Below are 27360 nucleotides of genomic sequence, written 5' to 3' on the forward strand. Positions count from 1 at the left end.
TAAATAGCATCCCCCCAGAAGACTCCTCACTCATCCCCTCTATCAGGGAATATCTGGAGTGGTGCCTGCTTCCTCAGCCCTGAAGTCATGGCCTTAGGTCTCCTGTGGCTGAGCCTTGCCCTGCTGGGGGCCCTGCAGACCCAGGCCCAGGACTCCACCCCAAACCTGATCCCAGCCCCGCCTCTGCACAGGGTCCCTCTGCAGCCTGACTTCCAAAATGAGCTGGTAAGGGGCCTGGAGGGGCAGGTGCAGGGAGGCCCTGAGAAGAGTGTGAACAGAGGGGAGGAGAGACAGGATGGGCTCAGACTTTAGCTCAGTCTGCCCTCTGGTGCCCTGATGGAAGACACACCTGAAACCTCCAACAACATGCAACCTTGCTGACAAGAGGGTTAGCTGAGTAGACAGACTCCCCTAGTCTACACTTTCTTCCATAATCCCTGTAGTCCTTGCAAGGTGGGAACACCTTCATGCCCTCTACATAATGAGGAAACTGAGGCTCAGGGAAGCTAGCTGGCCACTTGCCAAGGGTCACCCAGTCCCTGACACACTCAGTGCTCCCGCCTGGCCTGATGGGCTACAGCTCCACCAGGATCATCAGCCCAGCCTGTGTGGCCAGTCTGGGTCCCAGCAGCCCAGTTAGAGGGGCTTCTGGTTGAGGCCCAGGCTGCCTAGAGGTGCCTGCAGGGATGGAGCAGGAGGGTCCCCTAGGGCTGCTCCTTGCCCTGCCTATCACCAGCCCCCATTGTAGTTCCAGGGGAAATGGTACATCGTAGGATTGGCAGGGAATGCATTTAATAAAGAAGAACACAGCCACTTGAAGATGTATGCCACCACCTACGAGCTGAACGAAGAGAACAGCTACAATGTCACCTCTATCCTGGCCTGGTGAGTGCCACCACCTCCTAAGGGAGCATGGGGGACCTACAGGACTGCCCTGAGGGTCCAAGAAGCAGACTAATGTCTTAGCCAAGGGGTGACCAAAGCTGAAAGATGATCATTCATCCTATCACTGGGTACTGGATCCTTGTGCTTATTCCTTCTTTCACTCACTAGATCAACATTTCTTGGTCACTTCAGCACAGACACAGTAGAGTACTGAGGATGGACAGAGACTCTCTACCAAAGAGAGCAGGGTGTCCTAGAATGGGAGGAGGGTCACTGGATCTAGCGTGGAATCCCACCTAGGACATTCTTAAGGGCTTCTAGGGAGGTGGTCTATGGAATGGGCCTTGAGGAACCAACCTGCGTCAGTAGAAGGCCTGGGACCTTCATGGCAGGGCTGCTGGGCTGAGTCAGAGAGAGCCACTTCTTCAAGAAACAGCAAGCCATTTCATGGCTTCCCTGAGCAGGAGCTGATGAGCAGTGTGGGGGGGGGGGGGTGGCCACAGTGGCAGGGGCCTCAGGTACTGGTGAGGAGTGGGTATGGCTACAGCAGGGAGAGGAATGATGGTGTGCAGCCCAGGAGGCTGATCAATCATAGGTGGAGATGACCAGAGTTTGGGGCAGATTAGGACCTAGAGAGGGGAGGCAAGGCTTACCCAGCTCCTCTGGGTTTCTGGATTTGGCACTTGGGTATGGGGATAGAGCATCTGTCATTGAAGGATCCGAAGAGGGGCAGGTGTTGGGATATCAGCTCTGGAGTGCCAGGGGACCAGATGTTGGCCCAACAGCTAAGGGAGTCTTTGGCATCCAGCAGACTGGAGCCTTGGTGGTGATTCCCCCAAGAATGGTTATAGCGGGGTCCCAAAAGATAAGAATAGAGGACATGGGCACTTGGGTACCTCAGTTGGTTAAGCGTCCAACTTTGTCTCAGGTCATGATCTCATGGTTTGTCGGTGTGAGCCCCGCGTCGGGTTCTGTGCTGACAACTCAGAGCCTGGGGCCTGCTTTGGATTCTGTGTCTCCTTCTTTCTCTGCTCCTCCCCACCTCTTGCTCTGTCTCTGTCTCTCTCTCTCTCAAAAATTAATGAAAATGTTAAAATTAAAATATATATATATATATGGGGCAAATGCCTTGGTGTGAGGAAAAGTATGGAGCAAAGGCTGCCAAGGGGAAACAGCCCAGAAGAAGGAAGGACAGTAGGTGCTGGGAGGGAGAGTATGGGCAGGTCAGAGTGAGCTCAGGGCAGAGTTGGCAGGGAGAGGCAGGGATGGGCTCAGTGGGGAAGAGCCAGGCCCATCTGAGGGGTGGGGAGTGAGGCTCCTGCTGTGGCACGGTGGGCTAATCACCCTCTTACCCACCCATCTCTTGCTTCCACAGGAACGAGACCTGTGACCACTGGCTCAGAATTTTCATCCCAAGTTCACAGCCAGGCGAATTCACCCTGGGCAACATTGAGCGTGAGTCCTGAGTGGATTGGGTCTCCAAGGTCACTGACCTTCCTGTCCCTCCACACAGATGCCAACCTGTGGAGGTCGGGGTGGAAGCAATGGCTCCTTCTACCTGGCCAGGGCAGGCTAATTCCTTAGTGTCTGCCATGCAGGTTACATTGGAACTCAGAGCTACACTGTCCGAGTGGTGGCCACAGACTACAACCAGGTTGCCACGGTGTTCTTCAAGACAGTTTACAAAAACCGGGAGTTCTTCAAGATCACCCTCTATGGTGGGTCTTACCCCCGGGACCTGGCTCTTGTTTGTGTTGGGGAAGAAGAGGCCCACAACACCCAGCCCCCAAGGTTACCTACACTCCGAGCCCTGGGAGGTGGGAGAGGGGTCTGTGAAAAGAGAGGTGGGGAGGGGTCTGAGGCATCATTCATGGGTTCCACAATATTTATGGGGCTTTTGCCAGCTACTCACCAGCCATCTTGGTCACAGGGAGGACCAAGGAGCTGACCCATGAGCTGAAGGAAAACTTCATTAGCTTTGTCAAAGCCCTGGGCCTCACCGATGAGCACATCATCTTCCCTATCCACATTGGTAATCACCACCTGGTGACAGGAGAAGGGTATATGGGTACTGCCCAGGCCTGATGTTGCCTCACTAGAGAAGGGGAGAGAGAAGGGAGGCAGAGCCCTGCTGTAGTCACTGGAGCTCCGGGAGCCACTTTGGGTTCAAGAAGACCCTGTCACACCCAGGGTTCTGGTTCCCAAGTTTCCTCCTTCACAATAGCTCAGTGCTGCCCACATGAGAATTACACATTTGGGGCCAAGCTTCCCCAGTCTCCTTGCCTGGTCATTTCTCCCTCTTCCTCTTCCCTGCCTGGCCTGTTTGTCCTGGGTCACCTCCCCCTTTGCCCTGGGGCTGGCTCACCACTGACTTGGCAGGTGCCCTTGTCCTCAGGCAGCCTGGCCTGGGCAGGTGCCTCCCCAAGGCTGAGGGTGTGTCAGGACTCAGCAGGTAAACAGGCAGAAGGCTTGGTGCCCAAGCAGGAACTTGGCTGAGCCTCACCTGCCTCCTTTGGAGAATGGGTGTCACCCAGGTCTGCTTGTCCTCAGGCCTCTCCTTCAGTCCCCTTCCCTATCATCTAGTCCTCTGCTGTACCATCCCTGAAGGGAAGCCCCAGAGCTTCTGTGACTGGATCCAGGACAGCCCAGGGGCAGTGCAGGGGCCCTGGAGGTCAAGGATCACACACACACACCCCTGCCCATGCTGACCACTTTGTCCTCCACAGATCAGTGCATCGATGAGTGAGCAAAGGTGCGGTAAGTATGGCTGGAGAGGGGGCTGATGGTAGCCAGGGTGCATCTGGGAGGGGGTCCCAAGTCTGCCTTTGTCCCACCTGCCCAGCACCTCTTTATTCCCCTGACTCCCTCTCAGGTGCCCTCTGACTCTCTCCACCCCATCCCCCTCATGTCGACCTCTGCTCAGGGCATTGTCCAGCTGTCCCCACCACTCTGGACACCAGTGAGAGATCCAGGGGACCATTCTCACTACACAGCCCACCAGCTCACTGCTTCCCAGACTGCCCTGTTAATGGAACCCCTCATTACTGTCTAAATAAACACATGTCCCCGAACTCCAACCTGTGCTCCTTGACCTCTGGGCCCTCTGAGAGGGAAAAGAATCAAGGGCAGGCTCCTATTAGCATCACTCCCAGGTATTGTGTTCCCCAGCAAGGGATGGAGGCCACAGAAGCTGATTCCAGCTTTGACTGAACACTTCTAGCTCCCAAATCCAGGTCCAGACCCAGACCAGCAGGAGTCGTGACTTGCCCCTGCCTCCTAGCACACTGAAGGGGCACATCTCACACCCATGTTCAACCACCTGCAGCAGGTCCAATGTCAGAGGTCCAGCCAGAACCAGGCAGATGGAGAGGGTTGGGGGGTGGTTTGAGGTGCTGTCACCCCTCTGTCACCAGTGATAAAGTTTTGGAGTGATGGGGGGCTCCCAAGCTAAGGGCCAATAAATATTTATTGAAGATATCTTTGGTGCAAACATGTGATTTTATTAAAGCATGAGGACAGGACCCATGGGTGGGAAAAGCTGTACTGGGGTTGTGATGGGTAACTGATTATATTTAGCCTCAAATTGGAGGAGGTCAGGGATAGAGTAGGTCTCTAAGGTATTTTGGAAGCAAGGTTTCCAGGACCTTGAGGGGCTAGCTGTTGCTAGGGAAACACCACTTATTACAGTTGAATAAAACCTCAATCATGAAGCTCTTCAGATGCATATCAGGGGCCATAAGTTTGGAGTATGATTGCCAGCATACACCTTGGGGTAGTTGAGAGAAGGAAGTAGACTTCCTTCCTGTAAGGATCTTGGAGGTGGGGATAATGTTGACTTTAGGTTCTCTTTGCCCCTAGCAAAGTGTCATCTTCAAAGCAGCTGAGATCCTAGAGGGAGGTCACTGCTGGTTTAAGGACTTGCCAATAGGCGTAGGCAGTAAGGGGATTTAATTTTTCATTTGCCCTAGTTTCCTACATCACCATGGCAAGCAATTAAATGCCTTTCCTTTGTTCTTGGGTAGCCAGGAATGTGTGAGAAATATGTCACATATTCCACGGGGGGGGGGGGGGGCGGGTTGTCAGCCTGTTTTGTTCACAGTTGCCTCAGACTTCCTCATCATGTCCCCCCTGATCAACTTTGACCCTTAAATCTTTAAGTTTGTAGAAGGAAGAAGGTCTCATCTTCCATAGCTTCTTCCTGCTGAGTAGGGGCATAGAGTTGTCCCTACCTATGGGTCACTATTGGTCCATAGGGGAACATAGGTCAGTCAAGGTGAGACAGCTGAATCCAAGGTGGAAAACGTTGTATGAACTTGCTTGAGTAGAAAGGATCATCTCTTGGCTTGAAGTTATTGTAGTGATGGAGTCTTGGCACCAGGCAGAGAGACTTGGGAGAAAACAGCAAAACGTAAGTAGAATACTAGAAAGATCAGCTCAAATGAAAAGTCTTTGGTAGATAACAAAAATCCTCCAGTTCAAGAGTTTACCCAATCACTAAAGGAAAGAGAGGAATTGTTTAATGTGCCAATTTGAGTATTCTTGTCGTTAGAAATCCAGAAATATTTCTGTAATAGTGTGGAATGTATACATAGCATTTTGTACTTATGAGAATATAACGTCCACCCTGTGTAGCACTTAAAACATCTATTGCCAGTCTGTTTTGTAGAAGTGTTTTATGCATTTTAGTTATTTTCATATTTAGTAAAATAATGGTATTTTGAGAGTCATTTAAGGCCTTAACCGTGTAACACGTGGTATATAACCATCATATTGACTGTTTTCTTTAGTAACCCATCAGGTAATTAATACGAGGTACTTTTATAGAAACAAGACAAATACTGGTTAGTGATTACAGCAGATTACAAACCCAGTCTCTCCCAGTACTGCCAGTGAGCTTTTTTTTAGATTTTAGGCTTGAAGCATCCTCAGATGCTTTTGGGAACAGGCAGCAGGAATCAGATTGGTCTTTCTGGTTTTTAACTCAAATATCTGTGGTGATCCTTTTGAATGGCCTGTTGTAAGAAGGAACTGTTAGTAGAAATTGGGAAAGGAGGATGAAAAGGAAAGGTACAACTACCCTAGGAGAAGTCTGAGGTCTTCTACAGGTTCACAGGAATAAGAAGGCAGATTAGTTTACTCATTGAATTCCTGGGAAGGGGATACAGGTTTTATTTAGATATAGGAGCCCATGAAGTGTGCCCCTCTAATTTACTGCAGCGGGAGTACATAATATGATCCAGTAGAAGCCCTTCCATTTTGGAGTTAAATCCCCTGTTATAGTAGGCTTTCCATCCTTTAAATAAACCAGGTGTTTTGGGTTTATATGGTGTGGGTTTCTAATAACTGTCAGATCAGATTTAGGTAGGATATGTTTTGCATGTTCATTTAGAGATTTAGGAATTGCAAACACATTTGAACAGTTCCAGCATTTACCCAAGCAATACCACCTAAGGTGTATCATTATTTAACAGGACTTTCATTTAACATACCAGATAAAAAGACCTCCTTGGTCAAAAAGACTTTTTTTACAATTTAAATCCGGGGAAGTTTGTCAAACCTTAGAAAGTTATAGTGAACATCTGAAATAGAATTCAGTTCATTACAAATCTTAAAGCTTTAAATTATGTATTTAACCAAGATGGCAATATGAGATTCCAAAGGCAATATATAGGGTTATATACTTGTTAGCAAAACTTATCTCCTTTAACAGTGAGAAGTTTTTACTGAATGATCAATGACCTGATAAAGACAAACCTAAAGCTGTGGTTTTCCCAGGAGACAAAAGAGAAAACAAACCTTTGTATACTATTTATTTATTTATTTTTTAAATCAAGAGCCATACAATCCAAAGAAAACTTTGTGTTTTGAACAGAGAGAAAAGCAGAATTTCAACCTTATACTGGTGTACTTTTAAAAATCCATTCTGCAACATAGTCTGTCATAATCACACATAAAATTCCTTTCCAGGGTCTCCTGGGTGTCTCAGTCGGTTGAGTGTCCCACTTCGGCTCAGGTCATGAGCTCACGGTCTGTGAGTTCGAGCCCCGCCTCAGGCTCTGTACTGACAGCTTGGAGCCTGGAGCCTGCTTCGGATTCTGTGTCTCCCTCTCTCTCTGCCCCTCCCCAGCTCATGCTCTGTCTCTTTCTCTGTGAAAAATAAATAAACATTAAAAAAAATTTTTTTAAATTCTTTTCCAAAGATTTCCCTTCATGAACCTATGACTTTCCTTTGCATTCAAATTTTGTCCCAGGCCATTTTTCTCCAAACCAGTCTAATTTAGGACAAAATTACTTTCTTTTATCTGTAACAAAAATATATATTTCCATTCCTTCTCTCTTTTTTACACATTCATACTTTCTTACATATAGAGTTGCTTTCCTTATTTCCATCAGTCTTAATTATGCTTAGCAGAATTTTGACTCTTAGCAACCTTAGTGTCCAGCTGAGACTTAGTAACCATTTGTAAACCATTACACCCGAATCCTTTTTTTTTTTAATTTTTTTTTCAACGTTTATTTATTTTTGGGACAGAGAGAGACAGAGCATGAACGGGGGAGGGGCAGAGAGAGAGGGAGACACAGAATCGGAAACAGGCTCCAGGCTCTGAGCCATCAGCCCAGAGCCCGACGCGGGCCTCGAACTCACGGACCGCGAGATCGTGACCTGGCTGAAGTCGGACGCTTAACCGACTGCGCCACCCAGGCGCCCCTACACCAGAATCCTTTAGATGGCAAATTCATGAATCAATTAAGCTTAAACCATGTTTTCCAATAGACCCAAATGTTCTTAGTTTCTCTGCAATAAGAAGTCAAAAGCAGAAACCTATATTCAGTAATCAATGCTTTAACACTCCATTCATTCTATTTGGAAAAGACCTAGATATCCAGTGAATTCAATCCCATTTATCCAAGTGTCAGATTACCAAAGACTATGAAAGCTATCTTAACAATTATCCGTGAAAACTTTGAGATACATAAAATTACCCTTTATTTTAAGTCATCTTTTTCCTAACAAATTGCAACAGAGACAACATGAGTTTGACCTTTAGGAAACCTTGGTAGAAAAAAATTTTCATATTTAATGCTGATAACTCTAAATACATGTCTATCTTAGTTAACCAACAAACTTAAATAAGCTTTAACACTGAATACGTTCCACCTGCGTTCACTTTAAGGACAATCAGTTTGTTCCCCATTGTCACATTTTACCTGGGACACCAATGGGGGAATCTAAAGTGGGCGATCCAAGAGGGTGCTCATCGCTCCTTGACATCGCAGGTGGGAGGATGGTATAGAAGCCAGTTATGTAGGTCACACAGAGGGTGATGCAGAAACAGGAGGAGGGAGAAGGGAAGGCAGAAGAAGCGAAATGCCAGAGGCAGAGAGAGAGGATTTCTGGTTCTAAACTTTGTCAGCTGGGAAAGAGGAGACACCATGTCTGTTTGTTTGATTTCCACCAAAGTGGAAAAGTGGAAATAGGGAGTCTATGTCAGGCTAGAGAAGACAAGGGATTTCCCTGAAACAAAGGGCGTTTGGGCAGCTGCTTGGGAATATTCTTTAAAGTCCCTGTCTCAAGGTAGACTACCCACAGTTGGCTCCAATTATAGCCAATAACTCAGGAAATGAATGAGGGGGAGACTCCCACATCTATTAGGAAGAGGAACAGAGAGAAAGAGTCAGCATCCCCTTTGTCAGGGAGGGCCTGTGCTTCCACTAGCACCTGAGTTCCATCAGGAGGAGGGCTGTTAGGACATCCACTATGCCCGGAGGGAGTTTACTAGCCAAACACATTTGGGCAAGTGCGTTCTGCAAGAGGCTTTTGGAACAGGTCCTGACTTAGATCTGTGAAGGCCTGGACCTGGGGTATCCCTGTGCATTGATTCTGTTTCCTGCAGAAGAGCTCTAGCTGCTAGATCCTACTAAGGCCATACACAGTTACATGACATCAGCCCTTTCCTAAATTTTGCAATCCAATTTGTTTCCAGTGGGTTAAAAAGACATCCCAAGGAGGAGTCCTTGGGGACTGAGAAGCTCCCATCCTCTTCCTAGAGAGAGAAAAGTAGAGAAGGGCCATTACCATGAAAATCCCGCCCAATCACCAGGTGGCAGCACCCGTGCAGGATACATCAGAGGTTTCTGAGGGGTCAATGTGACCGGAGGCGTACCTCGAAGCAAATCTCGATGATCACCAACCAGCCTTTAAGGGCTTCTGAAGGAGGGATGGTGGTGTCCCCCCCCCCCACTTTCCCATTTCATCCTAGCCTACAAATCGGTGCCAGCAGATGGACCTAGTTTGCCTTGCTGAGAAGCTGAAGACAACATCATTTTTAAATCATTTTTAAATCATACTGGAAAAGTTTTACAAGATGGAATTGCCCAATTTTGTAATTTAAGTCCTAGTTAATAGAGGACATTGACAAAAAACTGTGAAGACTGAAACCCATTATGATCTACTCTACATGCCAACACATACAGTCTTTACAGCCAGCTTCCTGGGAAATGGTCCCCAGTTCATCAGGGTACTGGTTTTGCAGGCTTCTAGGGGAGGTCCCACAGCCAGAACTGGTGAGACCAGGGATGTGGATGGGATCACGCTAGACCAATGAAGAGGAAACCTCACACAGGAGTCTTAAGATTGGCAGCCATGTTAGTCACTTAGGTGGCTGTCCTGTGCCCAGGACAGACAACAATGTATAAGGACAGAAATAAAGAGAGGGCACAAGTTTCTGGATCTTTTTACCATTCCGGCCTGGGGATTCACTTCCAGCCAAAAGACAGGCTCTCTCCTCCCCAGAGAGTAGCCATGGTCTACAGGAGTACAGCCTGAGCAATAGACAGGAAAGTGTTCTAGTAAGACCAGACTCCTTGAAAAAATCTGGACTCAGAGCTTCAGTGCAAGTGCTCACCAAGTTTGCACTGAAGCTCTGAGTCCAGATGAAAAGACCCACACCCCACATTGGAGGCCAAATGGTGAGGTTATTGAGTGGGGTGGGGAGGGTTCCAGAGCTGACAGCCGAGAAAGAATTCTTGAAGATGTCTTGGTGCAAAAAAAAAAAAAAAAAAAAAAAAAAAGATTTTATTAAAACATGAGGACAGGACCCATGGGCAGAAAAAAGCTGCATTGAAGTTGGGAAGAGTGACTGGTTATACACTAGGAAGTTGGGGGAAGTAAAGTCAAAAGGGAAGAAGGCCTCCAGAAGGAGTCTGACGTGCTAAAGAGGACTCCTAATCTACCCTAGGACCTGCTATTGTCAAGCTTAGGTTGTTTTACCTCTAGTAAGGCATTTATATTTAGGAATGGTAGGGGGTCCTGGGAAAATGTACCCTGTATGTGCCTCAATTATTTGTCACTGAGCTGCAGGGTATCAGGAAATTTAATCTTACCTGCCATTTCCTTCTTGCCTTTCTTCCCCACATCACCATGGTGGGGAGGGTGTTAATAGGGGCTCCAGGAAGCTGAGTCTACAGGCTTCTGGAGACTAGACTATTGATAAGATTGTCTTTTTCTTCTAATTTACTAAGATATTTGTAAACTGATGGAGACTCATGTCCTGCATGACTGGGATCTCTGTCAGTTAACCATGTGTTTTCTTTCCTTTCCTTTGTTCTTGGGCAGCCAGAGGAATGTCACACATATCCCACCTGAGAGTGGGGGGTGGGGGGCTCTAGCTTGTATATTATGCTCCCTATTCACCCAGAGTTCCTTCTCTCTGGACCAACCACCCAAAGCCCAGGCTAGGGGAGCTGGTTCCCCTGTAGCAGGTAGACATGCTAATGAGGTCTCTGAGAGTCTCATTTGAGGCCAGTCAGCACTCACGTCAGCCTCAGGTCAGGCATTCCATCAGCTCTGGCCCTGGTGGTGACATCTAGGAGACACTGCCTGGGGGCTGGGGCCCATCACTGCCTCCCATGGACATCCAAGCTCCCATGAGGAAACTGCTTCCCTCCCAGACAAAGCTGGGATCAGCCATGGCAGGAACATTTCTCGGGGTCCAGTCCTATCCCTGGGCTCCACAGTTCAAGACTATGGCCAGAGATGGCAGATGAAATCAGTGATCTCTCAAGGATGAGGCTGAGTCCTTGCACTCACTGTGACCCAAAGTTCCCGGTGTCCAGAGTAGCAGGGTAGAGAGCCCCCCTTGGAGCGCCAGCCCCCCCCCCCCCACTTCACACAGTGCAGATGCATGCCCCCATTGTCCCCCACCAGGAAGGAACTAAGGGCCAAGTCCCTTAGGGGCCAACTGAGGTCTGGGTTCACCCTGCCAATGGGGCATGGAGGAGGGGAGGGGCTGATTCTTGATGGCAATGAGGGTGCTTTTGAATGGTGGGGGTTCAGAGATGACAGCCATGAAAGGATTCTTGGAACATCTTTTGTTCAAAAAAGGTGATTCTATTAAAGCACAGGGACAATAGTCTTGAGCATAAAGAGCTACATTGGGGCTTTGAAGAGTGACTGGTTATAATGCATGGGGTTGGGGGACATAAAGTCAAGAGGAAGTTTCTAAAGGGATTTTCATATGCTCAAGTAGACTCCCACATTACTGGAGGCCTAGATGTTGTCAAGCTAAGGTTGTTTAACCCTCTAGCAAAGCATTAACATTCAGACAGTAAGGAATTCCTGGAGAAATGTTATACTCTGTACGTGCCTCAAGTTTGTCAATGGACTGTAGGTTTTAATGAAATTCAATTCCATCTGCCATTTCCTTCTTGCCTTTGTTCCCCATATCACTGTGGGAGGGAGGGTGATGTTGGGGCTCCAGGAAACTGAGTATAGGTTTCTGGCGATTAGGCTATTGATAAGATTCCCTTTTTCTCCTAACTTACTAGGACATAGGTAGACTGATGGAGAGTCATGACCTTCAGGGCTGTAATCTCTCTCAGCTAACCATTTGTTTTCTTTCTTTTCCTTTGTTCTTGGGCAGCCAGGAGCGCCTGAGGATTGTCACACAGATCCCAACTAGGGGGAGGGGGATGCTAGCATGTGTTTTCCCCTCAGCTTACCTTATGTTCCCTCATCAGGAACATTCCCAGGTGAGCTGTTGGGAGGTGCAGGGAGCAGAAGCGTGTCTCACACTGTGCCAGGGCCTGGGGTGGGTCCCTGGGAGGGCCAGGATCTGGGCTCCATGAGCAGCACAGGGTACACTCTGTCCTTCGTGCCAGGAATGTCCTTTTCAGCTGCCTCCACTTCTGTTCCCCTTGGAGAACCAGAAAGCAACATTGGCTCCTTTGGTGTGAAGAATTCTCTGTTTTCACCAGGTGCAGGAAGGGGGTCCCACCACCCTTACCCCACCCTGCTCTTGAGCTCCAGTTGAGAGGCTCCTGGCAGTCAGACAGCTGGTCCAGATCGAAGACCCCTGACCACTCACAGGTCTAACCAGAGGGAAGAGAGTGTGGAAGGAGTCACTGTCCCCTCCAGAGATGTGGAGATATGGGGAATGCACCCTCCCACCTCCTGGACCTTTCTGCCCCTCATCTTGCATAATTCTGACCTGAGGGAAAGGGCAGAGAGCTTGCCATGATCCTCAGCACGAGTTGCTGGCAATTGCCTCATCCTTCCAGGATTTGGCAAAGGATAAGTTGCTCCACCCTGGGGTGACCTATTGGCCACAGAGACCATAAATAGCATCCCCCCAGAAGCCTCCTCACTCATCCCTTCTTTCAGGGAAACTGAAAGTGGTGCCTGCCTTCTTGGCCCTGAAGTCATGGCCTTAGGTCTCCTGTGGTTGGGACTTGTCCTGCTGGGAGCCCTGCAGACCAAGGCCCAGGATTCCAGCCCAAACCTGATCCCAGCCCCTCCTCTGCTCTGGGTCCCTGTGGAGCCTGTCTTCCAGAAACAGCTGGTAAGTGACCTGAAGGGGCAGCTGCAGGGAGACCCCCGAGAAGAGTGTCAACAGAGGGGAGGAGAGACAGGATGGGCTCAGGCTTTAGCTCAGTCTGCTCTCTCGGGTGCCCTGATGGAAGGCACACCCCATGCCCCCATCCACACCCAACCTTGCTGACAAGAGGGTCAGCTGAGCAGACTCCCCTGGTCCACACTCTCTTCCAAAATCTCCACAGTCAGTGCCAGGTGGGAAGATCTTCAGGCCCTCTACATGATGAAGAAACAGGCTCAGGGATGCCAGTGGCCACTTGCCAAGTGTCACCTTGTCCCTGACACACTCAGGGCTCCTGCCTGGCCTGATGGGCTCCAGCTCCTGCCAGGCTCATCAGCCCAGCCTGTGTGGCCAGTCTGGGTCCCTGCAGTCCCATTAGAGGTACTTATGTTACAGGCCCAGACCGCCTAGAGGTGCCTGCAGGGATGGAGCAGGAGGGCCCCCTGGGGCTGCCTCTGGCTCTGCCTATCATCAGCCCCCACTGTAGTTCCAGGGGAAATGGTACGTCTTAGGATTGGCAGGGAACGAATTTAATAAAGAAAAAGACAGCCAGTTGAAGATGTATACCGACACCTTCAAGCTGAATGAAGACAACAGCTACAGCGTCACCTCTGCCCTGGCCTGGTGAGAGCAACCACTGCCTAGAGGAGCATGGGGTGCTGAGAGGACTGCTGTGGAGGTACAATAGGCAGACTGATGTCATAGCCAAGGGGTGACCAAAGCTGAAAGATAATCATTCATCCTACCACTGGGTACTGGATCCCTGTATTTATTCCTTCTTTCATTCACTGGATCAACATTTCTCAGTCACTTCAGCACAGACACATGACAGTTCTGCAGATGGACACAGACTGTCATCAGGAAACAAGACAGAGAATAGGTGTCCTAGAATGGGAGGAGGGTCACTGGATCCAGCCTAGAATCCCACCTAGGGCTTTGTCAAGAGCTTCCAGGGAGATGGTCTGTGGGATGGGCCTTAGGAACCAACCTGCATCAGAAGGAGGCCTGGGACCTTCGTGGCAGGGCTGCTGGACTGAGTCAGAGAGAGCCACTTCTTCAAGAAACAGCAAGCCATTGCATGGCTGCCCTGAGCAGGAGCTGATGAGCAGTATGGAGGGTGCGGGGGGGGGGGGGGGGGTGGCCACCTTGGCAGGAGCCTCAGGTACTGGTGAAGAGCAGGTGTGGCTGTAGCAGGGAGAAGAATGATGGTGTGCAGCCCAGGAGGCTGATCAGTCATAGGTGGGAGATGACCAGAGCAGGGGCGGATTAGGACCTAGAGAGGGGAAGCAAGGCTTACCCAGCTTCTCTGGGTTTCTGGCTCTGGCACCTGGGGATGGGACTAGAGCATCCATCATAGAAGGATCAGAAGAAAGACAGATACTGGGAGATTGGCTCTGGGGTGACAGGGGACCAGATGGGATGCAGGTGAGAGGTCAGGTTTGGTCCAACAGCTAAGGAAGTCTTTGGCATCCAGCAGACCGGAGCCTTGGTGGTGATTTCCCCAGGAGAGGTTACAGCGGGAAGCCACAACATAAGATAGGTGACAGGGTGCCTGGGTGGTCAGTTGGTTAAGCATCTGAGATTGACTCAGGTCATCATTTCATACTTTGTGGGTTCAAGCCCTGTGTCGGGCTCTGTGCTGACAGCTCAGAGCCTGGAGACTGCTTTGGATTCTGTGTCCTCCTCTCTCTCTGCTACCACCCACACCCCAGTTCATGCTCTGTCTCTCTATTTCTCAAAAATTAATGAACATCTAAAAAAAAGTTTTTTTTTTAAAAAAGAATAAGTGACAAATGCTTCAGGTGGGAGAGAGAATATAGAGGGAAAGCCACCAAAGGGAATCAGCCCAGAAGAAGGAAGGACAGTAGGTGCAGAGAGAGAGTCTGAGTAGGTCAGGTGTCTCAGGGCAGAGTTGGCAGGGACAGGCAGGGATGGACTTAGCGGGAAAGAGCCAGACCCATCTGAGGGGTGGGATGCGGGTCTCCTGCTGTGGCATGGTGGGCTGTCACCCTCTTATCCACCCTTCTCTTGCTTCCACAGGGGCCAGCGCTGTGACCACTGGACCAAAATTTTCACCTCAAATTTGCATCTAGACCAATACACCCTGGGCAACACTGAGCGTGAGTCCTCAGTGGGGTGGGTCTCCGGGAGCAAAGACCTCCCTGCCGCTCCACACAGATGCCATTCTGTGGAGTCCGGGTAGGAATCAATAGCTCCCTCTGCCTGGCCAGGGCACGCTGATCCTTCACCATCCACCATGCAGGTTACACTGGAATCCAGAGCTACACTGCACAAGTGGTGACCACAGACTACAACCAGTTTGCCATACTGTACTTCAAGAAAGTTTATGACAACCAGGAGAATATCAAGGTCATCCTCTATGGTGGGTCTTACACCTGGTGCGACCCAGCTCTTGTTCATGCTGGGGGAGAAGAGGCCCATCGCATCCAGCCCTCAGGTCCCCTTCACTCTGAGCCCCAGGGAGGCGGGAGAGAGGTCTTTCCACAGAACCCCTCATGAAGAAGGGGTCTGAGTCTTTGTTCACATGTTCGACAATCATTATGGAGCTTTCACCAGCCACTAACCAGCCATCTTGGCCACAGGGAGGACCAAGGAGCTGCCTCCTGTGAAAGCAATCTTCATCATCTTTGCCAAATTCCTGGGCCTCACCGATGAGCACATCATCTTCCCTATCCCCAATGGTAATCACCAGCTGGGCAGAGGAGAAAGGCACATGGGGACTGTCCAGGCTGGATGTTGCCTCACTAGGGAAGGGGGGAGAGGAGGGATGAAGCCCCCTGCTGTAGTCACTGGAGCCCCAGGAGCCACTTCAGGTTCAGGAAGACCCTGCCACACCCAGGGTCCTGGTTCCCATGTGTTCTCCCTCACACTAGCTCAGACCTGCCCACATGAGTATTGCACATGTGGGACAAGTTTCCTCAGTCTCCTTGCCTGGCCACCTCCCCCTCCACCCAGTCCTGTTTGTCCTGGGCCAACTCCCCCTTTGCCTTGAGGCTGGTTCACCACTGACTTGGCAGGCACCCTTGTCCTCAGGCATCCTGGCCTGGGCAGGTGCTTCCCCAAGGCTGAGGGTGTGTCAGGACTCAGCAGGTAAACAGGCAGAAGGCTTGGTGCCCAAGCAGCAGTGTGGCTGGGCCTCACCTGCCTCCTTTGGAGAATGGGTGTCACCCAGGTCTGCTTGTCCTCAGGCCTCTCCTCCAGTCTCCTGATCCATCATCCAGTCCTCTGCTGTACCGTCTATGAAGGGAACCCCTAGAGCTTCTGTGGCTAGACTAGGCTGAGGCCCAGGGTAGCCCAGGGGCAGTGCAGGGGCCCTGGAAGTCAGTGATCCCACACACACACCCCTATCCATGCTGACCACTTTGTCCCCCACAGATCAGTGCATCGATGAGTGAGCAAAGGTGCGGTAAGTATGGCTGGAGAGGGGGCTGATGGAAGCCAGGGTGCAGCTGGGAGGGTGTCCCAGATCTGCCTTTGTCCCACCTGCCCAGCACTGCTGCCCTCTCTATTCCCTTGACTCCCTCTCAGGTGCTCTCTGGCTCTCTCCACCCCATCCTCTCATGCCGACCTCTGCCCAGGGTACTGCCCAAGTGTTCCTACCAGCCTGGACAGCCCTGAGAGAGCCAGGAGACCCTTCTCACAGCACAGCCCACCAGCTGCTCCCCAGGCTGCCCAGCTGACAGAACCCCTCCTTGGTTGCTAAATAAACACATGTCCCCCGGTCCCCATTCTGTTCTCCTTGACCTCTGGGCCTTCTGAGAGAAAAAAGAGCAAAGGGCAGGCTTCTATTAGCATCACTGTCAGGAGCTGTGATCCTCAGAAAGGGATTGAGGCCACAGAAGGCCAGAAGCCAGAAGACTGAATACTTCCAGCTCCCAACTCCAAGACCAGCTCCAGACCATCAGCAGCCCTCAGTTCCCCTTGCCTCCTAGCACACTGCTGGGGCACAACTCACACCCATGTTCAGCCACCAGCTGAATGGTCCAATGGCAGAGGCCCAGCCAAGGCCAGGCAGCTGGAGAGGGTTGGGGGGGCTGAGTTGGTGGCACACCCACTTCACCAGAATTGAAGTTGGGGTGATTGGGGGTCTGGAGCCAAGGGACAGGAAAGAATTCTTGAAGACATCTTTGGTGCAAAAATGTGATTTAATTAAAGTACGGGACAGGATCCATGGGCAGAAAGAGCTGCCCTGGGGATGTGAAGAGTGACTGCTTATATACTCAAGTTGGAGGCAGTAAAGTCAAGGTAGTTTCCTAAGAGATTTTCATATGCTAAAGAAGATTTACAGAATACTGGAGGCCTAGCTATTGTCAAGCTAAGGTATTTTTCCCTCTAGCAAACATCAACATTAAGACAGTAGGGAGTTCCTTGAGAAATGTTCTTCTCTGCCAGCCTCAAGTATCTGTCAACAGGCTGCAGGGTATCAGGATATTTAATGTTACCTGCCATTTCTTCCTGCCTTTCTTCCCCATATTACTATGAGGGGTGATGTGGGGGCTCCAGGAAACCGAGTCTATAGGTTTCTGGAGATGAGGCTATTGATAAGATTGCCTTTTTCTTCTAATTTACTAAGATATTTGTAAACTGATGGAGACTTATATCCTCCATGACTGGGATCTCTATCAGTTAACCGTTTGTTTTCTTTCCTTTCCTTTGTTTCTGGGCAGCCAGGAGTGTCTGAGGAATGTTACACATCTCACCTGAGGTGGGGGGAGGGGTAATGCTAGTTTGTACTTTGCCCACAGCTTGCCTTATTCTCCCTCATCATTTCACCCCTTGTTGCATCCACACGACTCCTGAATCAGAATGCTATGGGCACCAGTGACAATCACAACAAAGTTTATTGCAATGAGAGGCAAGCCAACCGATCAGGACTGACACTTTTGACAAGAGTGCGGTCTCGAACAGCCAGGGTACAGAGTTTTTATAGCCAACCACATCATCTTATCATCACCTGGGAACAGAACAAAGGAATAGTTCCCAGATGGAGGTGGAAATAGTTCAGACACGCCCTTGCCCCAATCCAATCAAACACTAATCCAGTTGATTTTCCTTGAACTTTTGTTCCCTTGATTGATAGGATAAGGCTGTTATCTCTTAACCTATAGTGTTAAAACAAAGCTGTTATTTCTTAAGTCTACAGGTTAGCCCTACACTACAATTTAACCCTTACACCCTAAACAATTCTGACCCTTACATCTTTAAGGTTGTTGAAGGTGGAAAGTTTCATCTTCTGTAGCTATTTCTTGCTCAGTAGGGGCGTAGAGATGTCCCTACCTATGAGTCAATATTGATCAGTTGCTAAACATACAGAAGAGTTACAGAAGGCAGAGGCTGCTGGATCCAAAGTGGACAACAAGTATGAACCTCCTTAAGTAGAAAGGATCATCTTTTGGCTTGAAGTTATTGTAGTGATGGAGTCTTGTCACCATGTGGAGAGACATGGTAGAAAACAGCAAAATGTAATTAGAATAACAAGAAAGAATTGCCCAAATAAATGTCCTTTGGGGTGTTGGTGGGGTGGTAAGGAGCTGACAGCCAGGAAAGAATTCTTGAAAACATCTTTGGTGCAAAAAAGTGATTTTATTAAAGCACAGGGTCAGGACCCAGGGGCAGGAAGAGCTGCACTGGGGTTGTGATGGGTAACTGATTATATACCCTCAAGTGGGGAGGGGATCAGGGATAAAGTAAGTCTCTAAGGTATTTTGAAAGCAAGGTTTCCATGACCTTGAGGGACCAGCTGTTTCTAGAGCAACACCATTATTACTGTTGAATAAAACCTCAATCATGAGACCCTTCAGATGCATATTGTGGGGGTGGGGGGTGGGGCATAAACTTGGAGTATGATTGCTAGCATATACTTTGGGGCAGTTGAGATAAAGGAAGTAGACTTACAGGATCCTGGAGGTTGGGATAATGTTAAGCTAAGGTTCTCTTTGCCCCTGGCAAACTGTCATTAATGAGGCAGCTGAGATCCCAGAGGAAGGTTACTCTGCTGGTTTAAAGGACTTGCCAATAGGCTGTAGGCATTTCATTTGCCTTAGTTTCCTACATCACCATGGCAAGCATTTAAATGCCTTTCCTTTGTTCTTGGGTAGCCAGGAGTGTGTGAGAAATATGTCACATATTCCACCTGGGGGAGGGGGGATATGCCAGCCTGTTTTGCCCTCATTTTGCTCCACGCTCCTCAATCATATCTCCTCTGAACAATTTTGACCCTTATATCTTTAAGGTTGTTGAAGGAAGAAGGTCTCATCTTCTTTAGCTTCTTCCTGCTGAGTAAGGGCATAGAATTGCCTACCTATGGGTCAATACTGGTTCATCAGGGAACATAGGGCAGTTAAGGTGATGCAGCTGAATCCAAGGTGGACAATGTGTATGAACCACCTCGAGTAGAAACGATCATCTCTTGGCTTGAAGTTATTGTAGTGATGGAGTCTTGGCACCAGGCAGAGAGACATGAGAGAAAATAGCAAAACATAAGTAGAATAACTAGAAAGATTAGCTCAAATGAAAAGTCCTTTGGTAGCTAACAAAAATCCTCCAGCCTAAGAGTTTAACCACTCACTAAGGAAAGAGAGGGATTGTTTAATGTGCCAATTTGAGTATTCATGTCAGTAAGAAATCCAGAATAATTTTTGGCTGTAATCTGGAATGTATACACAGCGTTTTGTTCTTATGAGAGTATAAGTTCCACTTTGTGCAGCACTTAAAACATCTAATGCCATTCTGTTTTGTATAAGTGTTTTATGCATTTGAGTTATTTTGTTATGGAATGTGGTCTGGATCACCCAGCAGAAGAACCAAGCAGCACTTGGAGATCTTGGAAGGCAGGAGGTTTATTTCACACCGGTGTACCCAGAGGAGATAACTCTTCAGAGGTCTGAGTCCAGAGCATAAGCAGAGGGGACAATTTATAGTCTGTTACTTCTGCATTCTGCATTAGTTGTAATTTGGTGTGCACAGCAAACTGAGTGGGAAGAAAAACCCAGAAGGGGAATCTTCAGTTGGGGACTGGAATTCACCTATCAGCCCTGTTGGCCATCTTATAACAGATTTTTCCCTATCATTCCCCCCCTCCCCTTTGATGCCCCTTTAAACAGATGTAGGCTGTATTAAAGGGCATCATCTTCATTTATTAATGGCTTGTCCTTTTCCTTAGTTCCCTGACTTTGGTTGTGACTATGTCTGACTGGTCTCTGAGGAAGATACAGGTGCCCCCTTTCTCAGCAGTGAGGTCTAGTGCCTGTCTGTTCTGGAGGGCAACCCCTGCCAGGGAACTTATTTGGCTCTCTATGGACACTAGGGAGTTGGCCACTCGTTAGTCTCACAGATGAGCCTATGTCTCCTATGTGACTCCCTATCCCCATGGCTATCCCTGCCCCTAGGAGGACGGGTAGTAACATCACTCGTTTAGCCTGGGCCTTAGAGCTGAAGGTTAATCTAAGCACCAACTTTTATCCTCAGAATTATTTAATCTCTTTTTCCTGACGCTTGAGGCACATACATCAGAGCAAACACTTCCCAAAATGGCATTAGGAACCTCCCTACTGGCAGGCAAACCAGTAGACTGAAAGAGGTTACACCATATTTAAGCTTTTAAGCCCCCCAGATTCTTCCACTGAAGGTGCCCTGCTCTTACAAATGGGGCCCAGATTAGAGGCAATCAATACCAACAAAACATCCTATCCATAAGAGGAAGGTGAGTGCAAACAGGAACCTCTCACTGTTTCCCCAGCTTTCTGGGGCAACCTCTGCCAATCTGATGGCAAAGAGTAAAGACAGTGTATTTATTTTATTGGACCAGTGATTCCTCAAGCTTCTGCCATGCATAGAGCAGCCAGCTTCTGGGATGTGGCTGGAGCAGGGCTGAAGATCAGACTTGGGTCAGTCTTCCAAGTCTGGGCTCCTCAGGATTGGCCCTCTTGACTCTGGAGTGATACCTGTGACCTTGAGGGCAGTAAGGGTGGTCGGGAGAATGGTATGAGGCCCAGTCCACTGTGGTTTGAGAGGGTCTTTTTTCCAGTCTTTGACCTAGACCAAGTCCCCTGGTGAGAAGGGGTGTACAGGAGATCCTAAAGAGATTGGGGCCCTCTCTATGGTATATCATTGTAACTCATTTAGGGTGGCCCCTAAAGCTTGAAGTTGTTCTCTTATTCCCTTCCTGGGAGGCTCCCTAGACATGGAGGGGGCTTCCCATATATTAGCTCAAAAGGGGAGAAACCTTGGGTTCCTGGTGTGTAATGGGCATGCAGGAGGGCCAGGGGCAACAGGTCCGGCCATGGGAGGTTCTGTTTCTTGACAGAACTTGGCTAAGGTTCCCTTAAGGGTGCAATTCATCTGCTCTACTTTTCCTGAGCTTTGAGGCCAGTAAGCAGTCCACCACGAATGCATGCCCATTATTGCTATAGGTTGTGGCTGGTAAGCTTAACTGGGGGACAACTTCTTTGAACTCCTGGTGGGGGTCACAGCATGGATAAGGGAGGGAGCTATGTCTACCTCCTTATTAGCTGCTATATTGGCTGCTTTGTCTGCTAGACGATTTCCTTGTGCTGTAGGGTCATCTCCCTTCTGGTGTCCTTTGCAGTGTAGAACTGCAACTTTTTTGGAAGCCAGAAGGCCTCGAGGAGCTTTAATATTTCCTCCTCATTTTTTGATGGTCTTCTCCACCATGGTGAGGAGGTCCCTCTCTTTGTAGATTGCCCCATGTATGTGTACAGTAGCAAAGGTGTACTGGGAGTCAGTTGACTCGCTTGTCCTTACTAATGGTGAGGGCTCGGATTAAGGCATATCACTGCATACCCCGCCTTTTGGTTTTTTGTTTGTTTGTTTTTTTGTTTTTTTTTTTTTCAATATATGAAAGTTATTGTCAAATTGGTTTCCATACAACACCCAGTGCTCATTCCCAAAAGGTGCCCTCCTCAATACCCATCACCCACCCTCCCCTCCCTCCCACCCCCCATCAACCCTCAGTTTGTTCTGTTTTTAAGAGTCTCTTATGCTTTGGCTCTCTCCCACTCTAACCTCTTTTTTTTTTTCCTTCTCCTCCCCCATGGGTTTCTGTTAAGTTTCTCAGGATCCACATAAGAGTGAAAACATATCGTATCTGTCTTTCTCTGTATGGCTTATTTCACTTAGCATCACACTCTCCAGTTCCATCCACGTTGTTACAAAGGGCCATATTTCATTCTTTCTCATTGCCATGTAGTACTCCATTGTGTATATAAACCACAATTTCTTTATCCATTCACCAGTTGATGGACATTTAGGCTCTTTCCATAATTTGGCTATTGAGAGTGCTGCTATAAACATTGGCATACCCCGCCTTTTTTTTTTTTTTAATTTTTTTTTTCAACGTTTATTTATTTTTGGGACAGAGAGAGACAGAGCATGAACGGGGGAGGGGCAGAGAGAGAGGGAGACACAGAATCTGAAACAGGCTCCAGGCTCTGAGCCGTCAGCCCAGAGCCCGACGCGGGGCTCGAACTCACGGACCGCGAGATCGTGACCTGGCTGAAGTCGGACGCTTAACCGACTGCGCCACCCAGGCGCCCCATACCCCGCCTTTTGAATGCCCTCTGTGATGAAACTGCTACCATCACTGAACAAGGTGAGGTCTGGGTTTTGGTCATACGGATCTGCCTGGTCATGCAGATCTGGGCAGCTTGCGAATACTTTATCCGTCACCTCAGAACAGTCATGATCTGGTTTCTCTTCCTCAGAAAGTAGGAAAGTTGCAGGGTTCAGTGCACTATTTTAAGAGGGACCCATGGATTCTCACAGAGGGGCCCCTGGTATTGTTCTAGCCAAAAGTCGGAGAGGCATGAGAGACATGACAGCATGAGGAACCTTGACATTTAGTTCTTGTCCCAGGGTGAGTTTATCTGCCTCTTTAATGAGCAGAACTGTGGCCGCTAGTGCCCTAAGACATAGTGGCCATTCTGCCGCCACTGGGTCCAGCCTCTTCTGGCCATTGCCAAGGTCCAACGGTCTGTGTGAGAACCCCAAGGGCGACCTTTTCCTTCTCATGCACAAAGAGATTAAAAGGCTTTTTTATATTCGGCAGGCCAAGGGCTGGTGCCTGCCCCAAGGTGGCCTTTATCTCTAGGAATGAAGCTTTAGCCTCCTTTGTCCAGATAGGTGGTTCTCAATTCAGTCCTACCAGGAGATTATAGAGGGGTCTTGCTATTGCTGAGAATCTGGGAATCCAGATTTGGCAGAATTTTGCAGCCCCAAGGAATTCTCGTAGCCCCCTCTTAGTTTGGGGCTGAGGTAGGGAGGTGATGACCTTCTTTCTCTCTGGCCCTGGTGCTCTTTTTCCTTGGGTTGGACTTGCTGTTGGCAGATCTGTACCTTGTTTTCATGAGACCTGATACCCTGAGTCTGACAGGAGTTGGAGGAGGGCCCTTGTTCCCGCTGTACAATTTTCTTGGGTATAGCTGACAATGAGGAAGTCATCTACATACTGGAGAAGGTGCAGCATGTGACCTCCCTTGGAAAGCTGGCAAAATCTCTGGCCAGTGCCTCCCAAAAGAGGGTAGGCAAATTTTTAAACCCCTGTGGGAGGTGTGTCCAAGTCAGTTGCATCTGATGCCCTGGGTCTGGTTCAGTCCATTTGAAGACAAACAAATGTTGGCTCTGGGGGGCCAAGCAGAGGCAGAAGGCATCCTTTAAGTCTAGACAAGTAAACCATCTGGTAGAGCCTGGGATATGGCTGAGGAGAGTTCGGGACCACCGGGTGCAAGGAGCTTGAATTGGCCGGTACCCTCCTACCGGCTTCTTGACTGGCAAGAGCAGAGTGTTCCAGGGTGGTTGACATTCAACCAGAATGGCTGCTTCTTTGAGTCTGGTCAGGTGTTCTTGGATGCCTGCCCTTGTCTCTTGTGAGAGGGAGTATTGCCGCTGTCTCTGTGGGTGAGCCCCTGGGATTAACTCTACAATGACAGAGGCCCCTTGTGAGCGAGTCCAGGGAGGGGGGTTGTCCTCGGTCCATACAGTGGGGAAGGCAGTCCTGAATTTGGGTGGGCCACTTGGTTGGGCCTGGGTGCAGGATAGCCTCCACTTGGATCCAATCAGAGGTTGGCGCAACCTGTTGGCTCAAAGGTTACTTGGGCCCCCAGCTTTGAGAGTATATCCTGGCTGAGGAGAGGGATAGGGCACTCAGGTAGGTAGAGAAACTCATGTTGTACCGTGTGGCCCCTGAGTTCACATAAACATCATAGTTTGATCCCCTACTTTTATTTTGACCATGGGCTCATAGGGGCCAAGAAGAACCCTGGTCCCCCTCAATCTGAATCTATTCCTGCTAGGCCTATGAGGTCTTTTTTGCAGGGTTCTTGTGCATGTCGGCTGGGTTTCTGGGACTTCCCCGGTTGGGACATTTATTCTTTTAATGTCCTTTCTCCTTGCAGTAGGCGCACTTATCCCTTGCTAAGGAGGTTTTGGGCCTCCTCCCTTTTGGTGGCTGGACCTTCCTCCCCATCCTTTTGTGGTGGATCTCTTGTGCCTCAGGGTCAAACTGGGTGTAAGCCTTGCATAGCATCTCATAGTAATCCCTGGGGGATTCTCCTTGCTGCTGAGCATATTAGTGGGCTTCTTTGTCCCTGCTCGGATCCCCCGGAGGAGAGCCTCTGGTACTGGTGGCTGTGGACTGGCATCTGGAGACTGCCTGCACCTGGCTGAGGGCACAATCTGGCCGATGGTCTGGGGGAGAGAGGATCTTCCAAGTCCAGAGGTGGTGGGGAGACTGAAGGTGACAGAGTATCAGGAACTGGGGGATTGATATCGTGAGGGCAAGATTGGTTCTTCCTCTGGATCACTGGCAAGAATTTGTGGAGGTCAGGACTTCTGTTGACCTTCCTTGAGCCACTTTGTCAAAGTGACTAAGACCCTAGCCTGTCCCTGTTTGTTGCAGGTAAATTTCACCCAAGGGGGTAGGGTTTGGGTAATCTCTAACCAGGAATCGATATACAGGAACTGATCAGGATAACCTGGGTCTCTGGTGACAACATGCCAGATGCAGAGGACCGTTGGGACATCTAAGGTTCCCTCTGAGGACCATCCTACACCAAAAGTTGGCCATTCTAACTCACATAGATTCCTGAACTTGCCGGGGGGTATCTTAATTCCATAGTCTCCTGAAAACCCCTTCTTTGCTCTGTTCTGACCCCATAATGCTCCTGTGAGACAGAGTCACAAAGACAGACAGAAGGGTAGGAGTGCCCCCTCTAATGAGGAGACCAGTCAGATGCCCATCTGGCTATGTCCCAAAGGAACTTAGGTAATGCTTAGCCGTAGCAGTCTCAGCTTTGTGACTTTCAATCGGAAACTATTCCGATACCACCATAATCTGTGTGCTGTTTACCACGGAATCGCAGATGGGCCCATTCAGACTCCATGGGCTTTTGGGGACCTTAAGGGTGCCCACCTGTGGAGCCACAGTATTGAACTCAGCAGGCAAGCCAGACCAAGTCACACATTCACACTCACATAGACACCAGAGGTTATTACATTCCCTCCCACAGAATTTCTACCTGTGAGACCTCTGAGGTCTCTGGGGATTGATCAGGTCTCTCTTCCACCCCTGTGGGTGGGTCGGACTGAATTCCTACCTGTGAGACCACTGAAGTCTCTGGGGAGTGATCAGGTCCCCCTTCCACACTTATGGGTGGGCCAGACTGAATTGGGGCTCCTTACCTGTAAGACCTCTGAGGTCTCCAGGGAATGACCAGGTCCCTCTTCCACCCCTATGGGTGGGCTGGACTGAATTGGGGCTCCCTACCACAATTCCTACCTGTGAGACCACTGAGGTCTCTGGGGCATGATCAGGTCCCCCTCCTACCACTATAGGTGGGCCAGACTGAATTGGGTCCCAGGCCTTACCGGTATCTGATATCAGGTCCAGGTCCTCATCTGCCAAGTCTCCTCGCATCTGGCAAATGGCGGAGCGGGGCCAGCTTGAGGGGACTGAGTGGGAGACTGCAGAAGATCAGGCAGGGCACGCCTTCTCCGTTGCGATTCCTCATTCTGTCACCACCTCGCTATTTTCCCAAACCAGTGGCAACAATGGGCCAGTGCAGTTGGGTTTCCTGGTCAGGGAACCAAACGTTATGGAAAGTGGCCTGGATCACCCAGCAGAAGAACTAAGTGGCCCTCAGAGATCTTGGAAGGCAGGAGCTTTATTTCACACCAGTGGGCTCAGAGGAGATAACTCTCCAGAGGTCTGAGTCCAGAGCATAAGCAGAGGGGACAATTTATGGTCTGTTCCTTCCACATTCTGCATTAGTAGTAATTTGGTGAATGCAGCAAGCTGGGTGGGAAGAAAAACTCAGAAGGGGAGTCTTCCATCGGGGATTGGAATTCCCCTATGAGTCATGTAGGCCATCTTATAACAGATTTTTCCTTATCAATTTTAGTATTTAGTTATATAATATTAAGAGTTATTTAAGGCCTTAACTGTGTAACAAGTGGTAATAGCCATCATATAGATTCTGTTTTGTTTAGTAAGCAATCAGGTAATTAAAAAGAGGTACTTTTATAGAAAAAAGAAAAATACAGGCTGATGCTTACAGCAGATTACAAACCCAGTGTGTTTCAGTGCTGACAGTGAGATTTTTTAGATGTTAGACTTGAAGCATCCTTGGATGCTTGTGGGAACAGGCAGCAGGAATCAGATTGGTCTTTCTGGTTTGTAACTCAAATGTCTGTGGTGATCCTTTTGAATGGCCCATTGTAAGAAGAAATTGTTAGTAGAAACTGGGAAAGGAAGACGAAAAAGAAAGGTACAACCATCCTCAGAGAAATATGAGGTCTTCCACAGGTTGACAGGAATAAGAAGGCACATTCATTTGCTTGTTAATTCCTGTGAAGGGGGTACAGGTTTTATTTTAAATATAGGAGCCCATGAAGTGTTCCCTTCCAACTTTATCACAGTGGGAGTATATAATATGACCCAGTAGGGGCTCTTCAAGTTTGAAGTTAAACCCACTGTTGTATTAGACTTTCAATCTTTTAAATAAACTAGGTCTTTTGGGTTTATATGGGGTGGGTTTCTAGTAACTGTCAGATCAGGTGTAGGGAGGATATGGTTGGCATATTTAGAGATTTAGGAATTAACCTGGCCTCCAGTGAATAGTAAAGCACTATAGTCTTTATACAGTTATTGGGGGAATCCATCCCATTTTCCAGTTATTTAAATAATCATATGCCCATGGGGACTTATTATTATCTCCACTGAATAACAGGCACAGAAGATTTTCTATACATGAAATATTGTGACAATTTTTCTGAAGTTTACCTCAAGTTGTGTAGTTTAGGCAAACAGCAAACATTTAAAGACAATCAGAACTAGAATTCAACATCCAGAAAGCTGCATTATGGAAATATAGTTATTCCTCTCTAAAACCTTCATTTCCAGAAAGAGCCAAATCAAGACTAATTCTTTTACAAAACAAGTCCAGTTTTAAGAAACTTTGCCTAATGATTTACATAACCTCAGCAAGAATAGTGATTGATCCTAAGTATCTTTTAAAGTTTGCTTTGCTGAAACCTTTTATAAGGAATCTCCAGATTGAACTGGAGA

The 27360-nt window shown here is 48.7% G+C and overlaps 4 protein-coding genes across 4 annotated transcripts in view; all 4 read left to right on the forward strand.

Annotated features, from left to right (window-relative positions):
• LOC101098498 (neutrophil gelatinase-associated lipocalin-like) overlaps window positions 1-3696 on the forward strand; it is a 37935-nt gene extending 34239 nt beyond the window's left edge. Inside the window, exon 6 of the mRNA XM_011288406.3 lies at window positions 3612-3696. Within this exon, the coding sequence (XP_011286708.1) occupies window positions 3612-3631 (20 nt within the window). The 3' untranslated portion in view covers window positions 3632-3696. The remainder of the gene's footprint in view (window positions 1-3611) is intronic.
• Window positions 1-27360, forward strand: part of LOC101086640 (neutrophil gelatinase-associated lipocalin-like) — a 110712-nt gene that overhangs the window by 20400 nt on the left and 62952 nt on the right. The window lies entirely within an intron of this gene.
• On the forward strand, window positions 43-2970 carry LOC101091057 (neutrophil gelatinase-associated lipocalin-like). The gene is made up of 5 exons (XM_045043572.1): window positions 43-225; window positions 749-885; window positions 2261-2340; window positions 2484-2603; window positions 2816-2970. The coding sequence occupies exons 1-5, from the start codon at window positions 88-90 to the stop codon at window positions 2968-2970; spliced, it is 630 nt and encodes a 209-aa protein (XP_044899507.1). The 5' UTR covers window positions 43-87.
• On the forward strand, window positions 12528-16503 carry LOC101091317 (neutrophil gelatinase-associated lipocalin-like). The gene is made up of 7 exons (XM_006939511.4): window positions 12528-12725; window positions 13246-13382; window positions 14799-14878; window positions 15022-15141; window positions 15362-15460; window positions 16155-16185; window positions 16308-16503. The coding sequence occupies exons 1-6, from the start codon at window positions 12588-12590 to the stop codon at window positions 16172-16174; spliced, it is 594 nt and encodes a 197-aa protein (XP_006939573.1). The 5' UTR covers window positions 12528-12587; the 3' UTR covers window positions 16175-16185; window positions 16308-16503.

This window comes from Felis catus, chromosome D4, assembly GCF_018350175.1.
Source record: "Felis catus isolate Fca126 chromosome D4, F.catus_Fca126_mat1.0, whole genome shotgun sequence".
NCBI lineage: Eukaryota > Metazoa > Chordata > Mammalia > Carnivora > Felidae > Felis > Felis catus.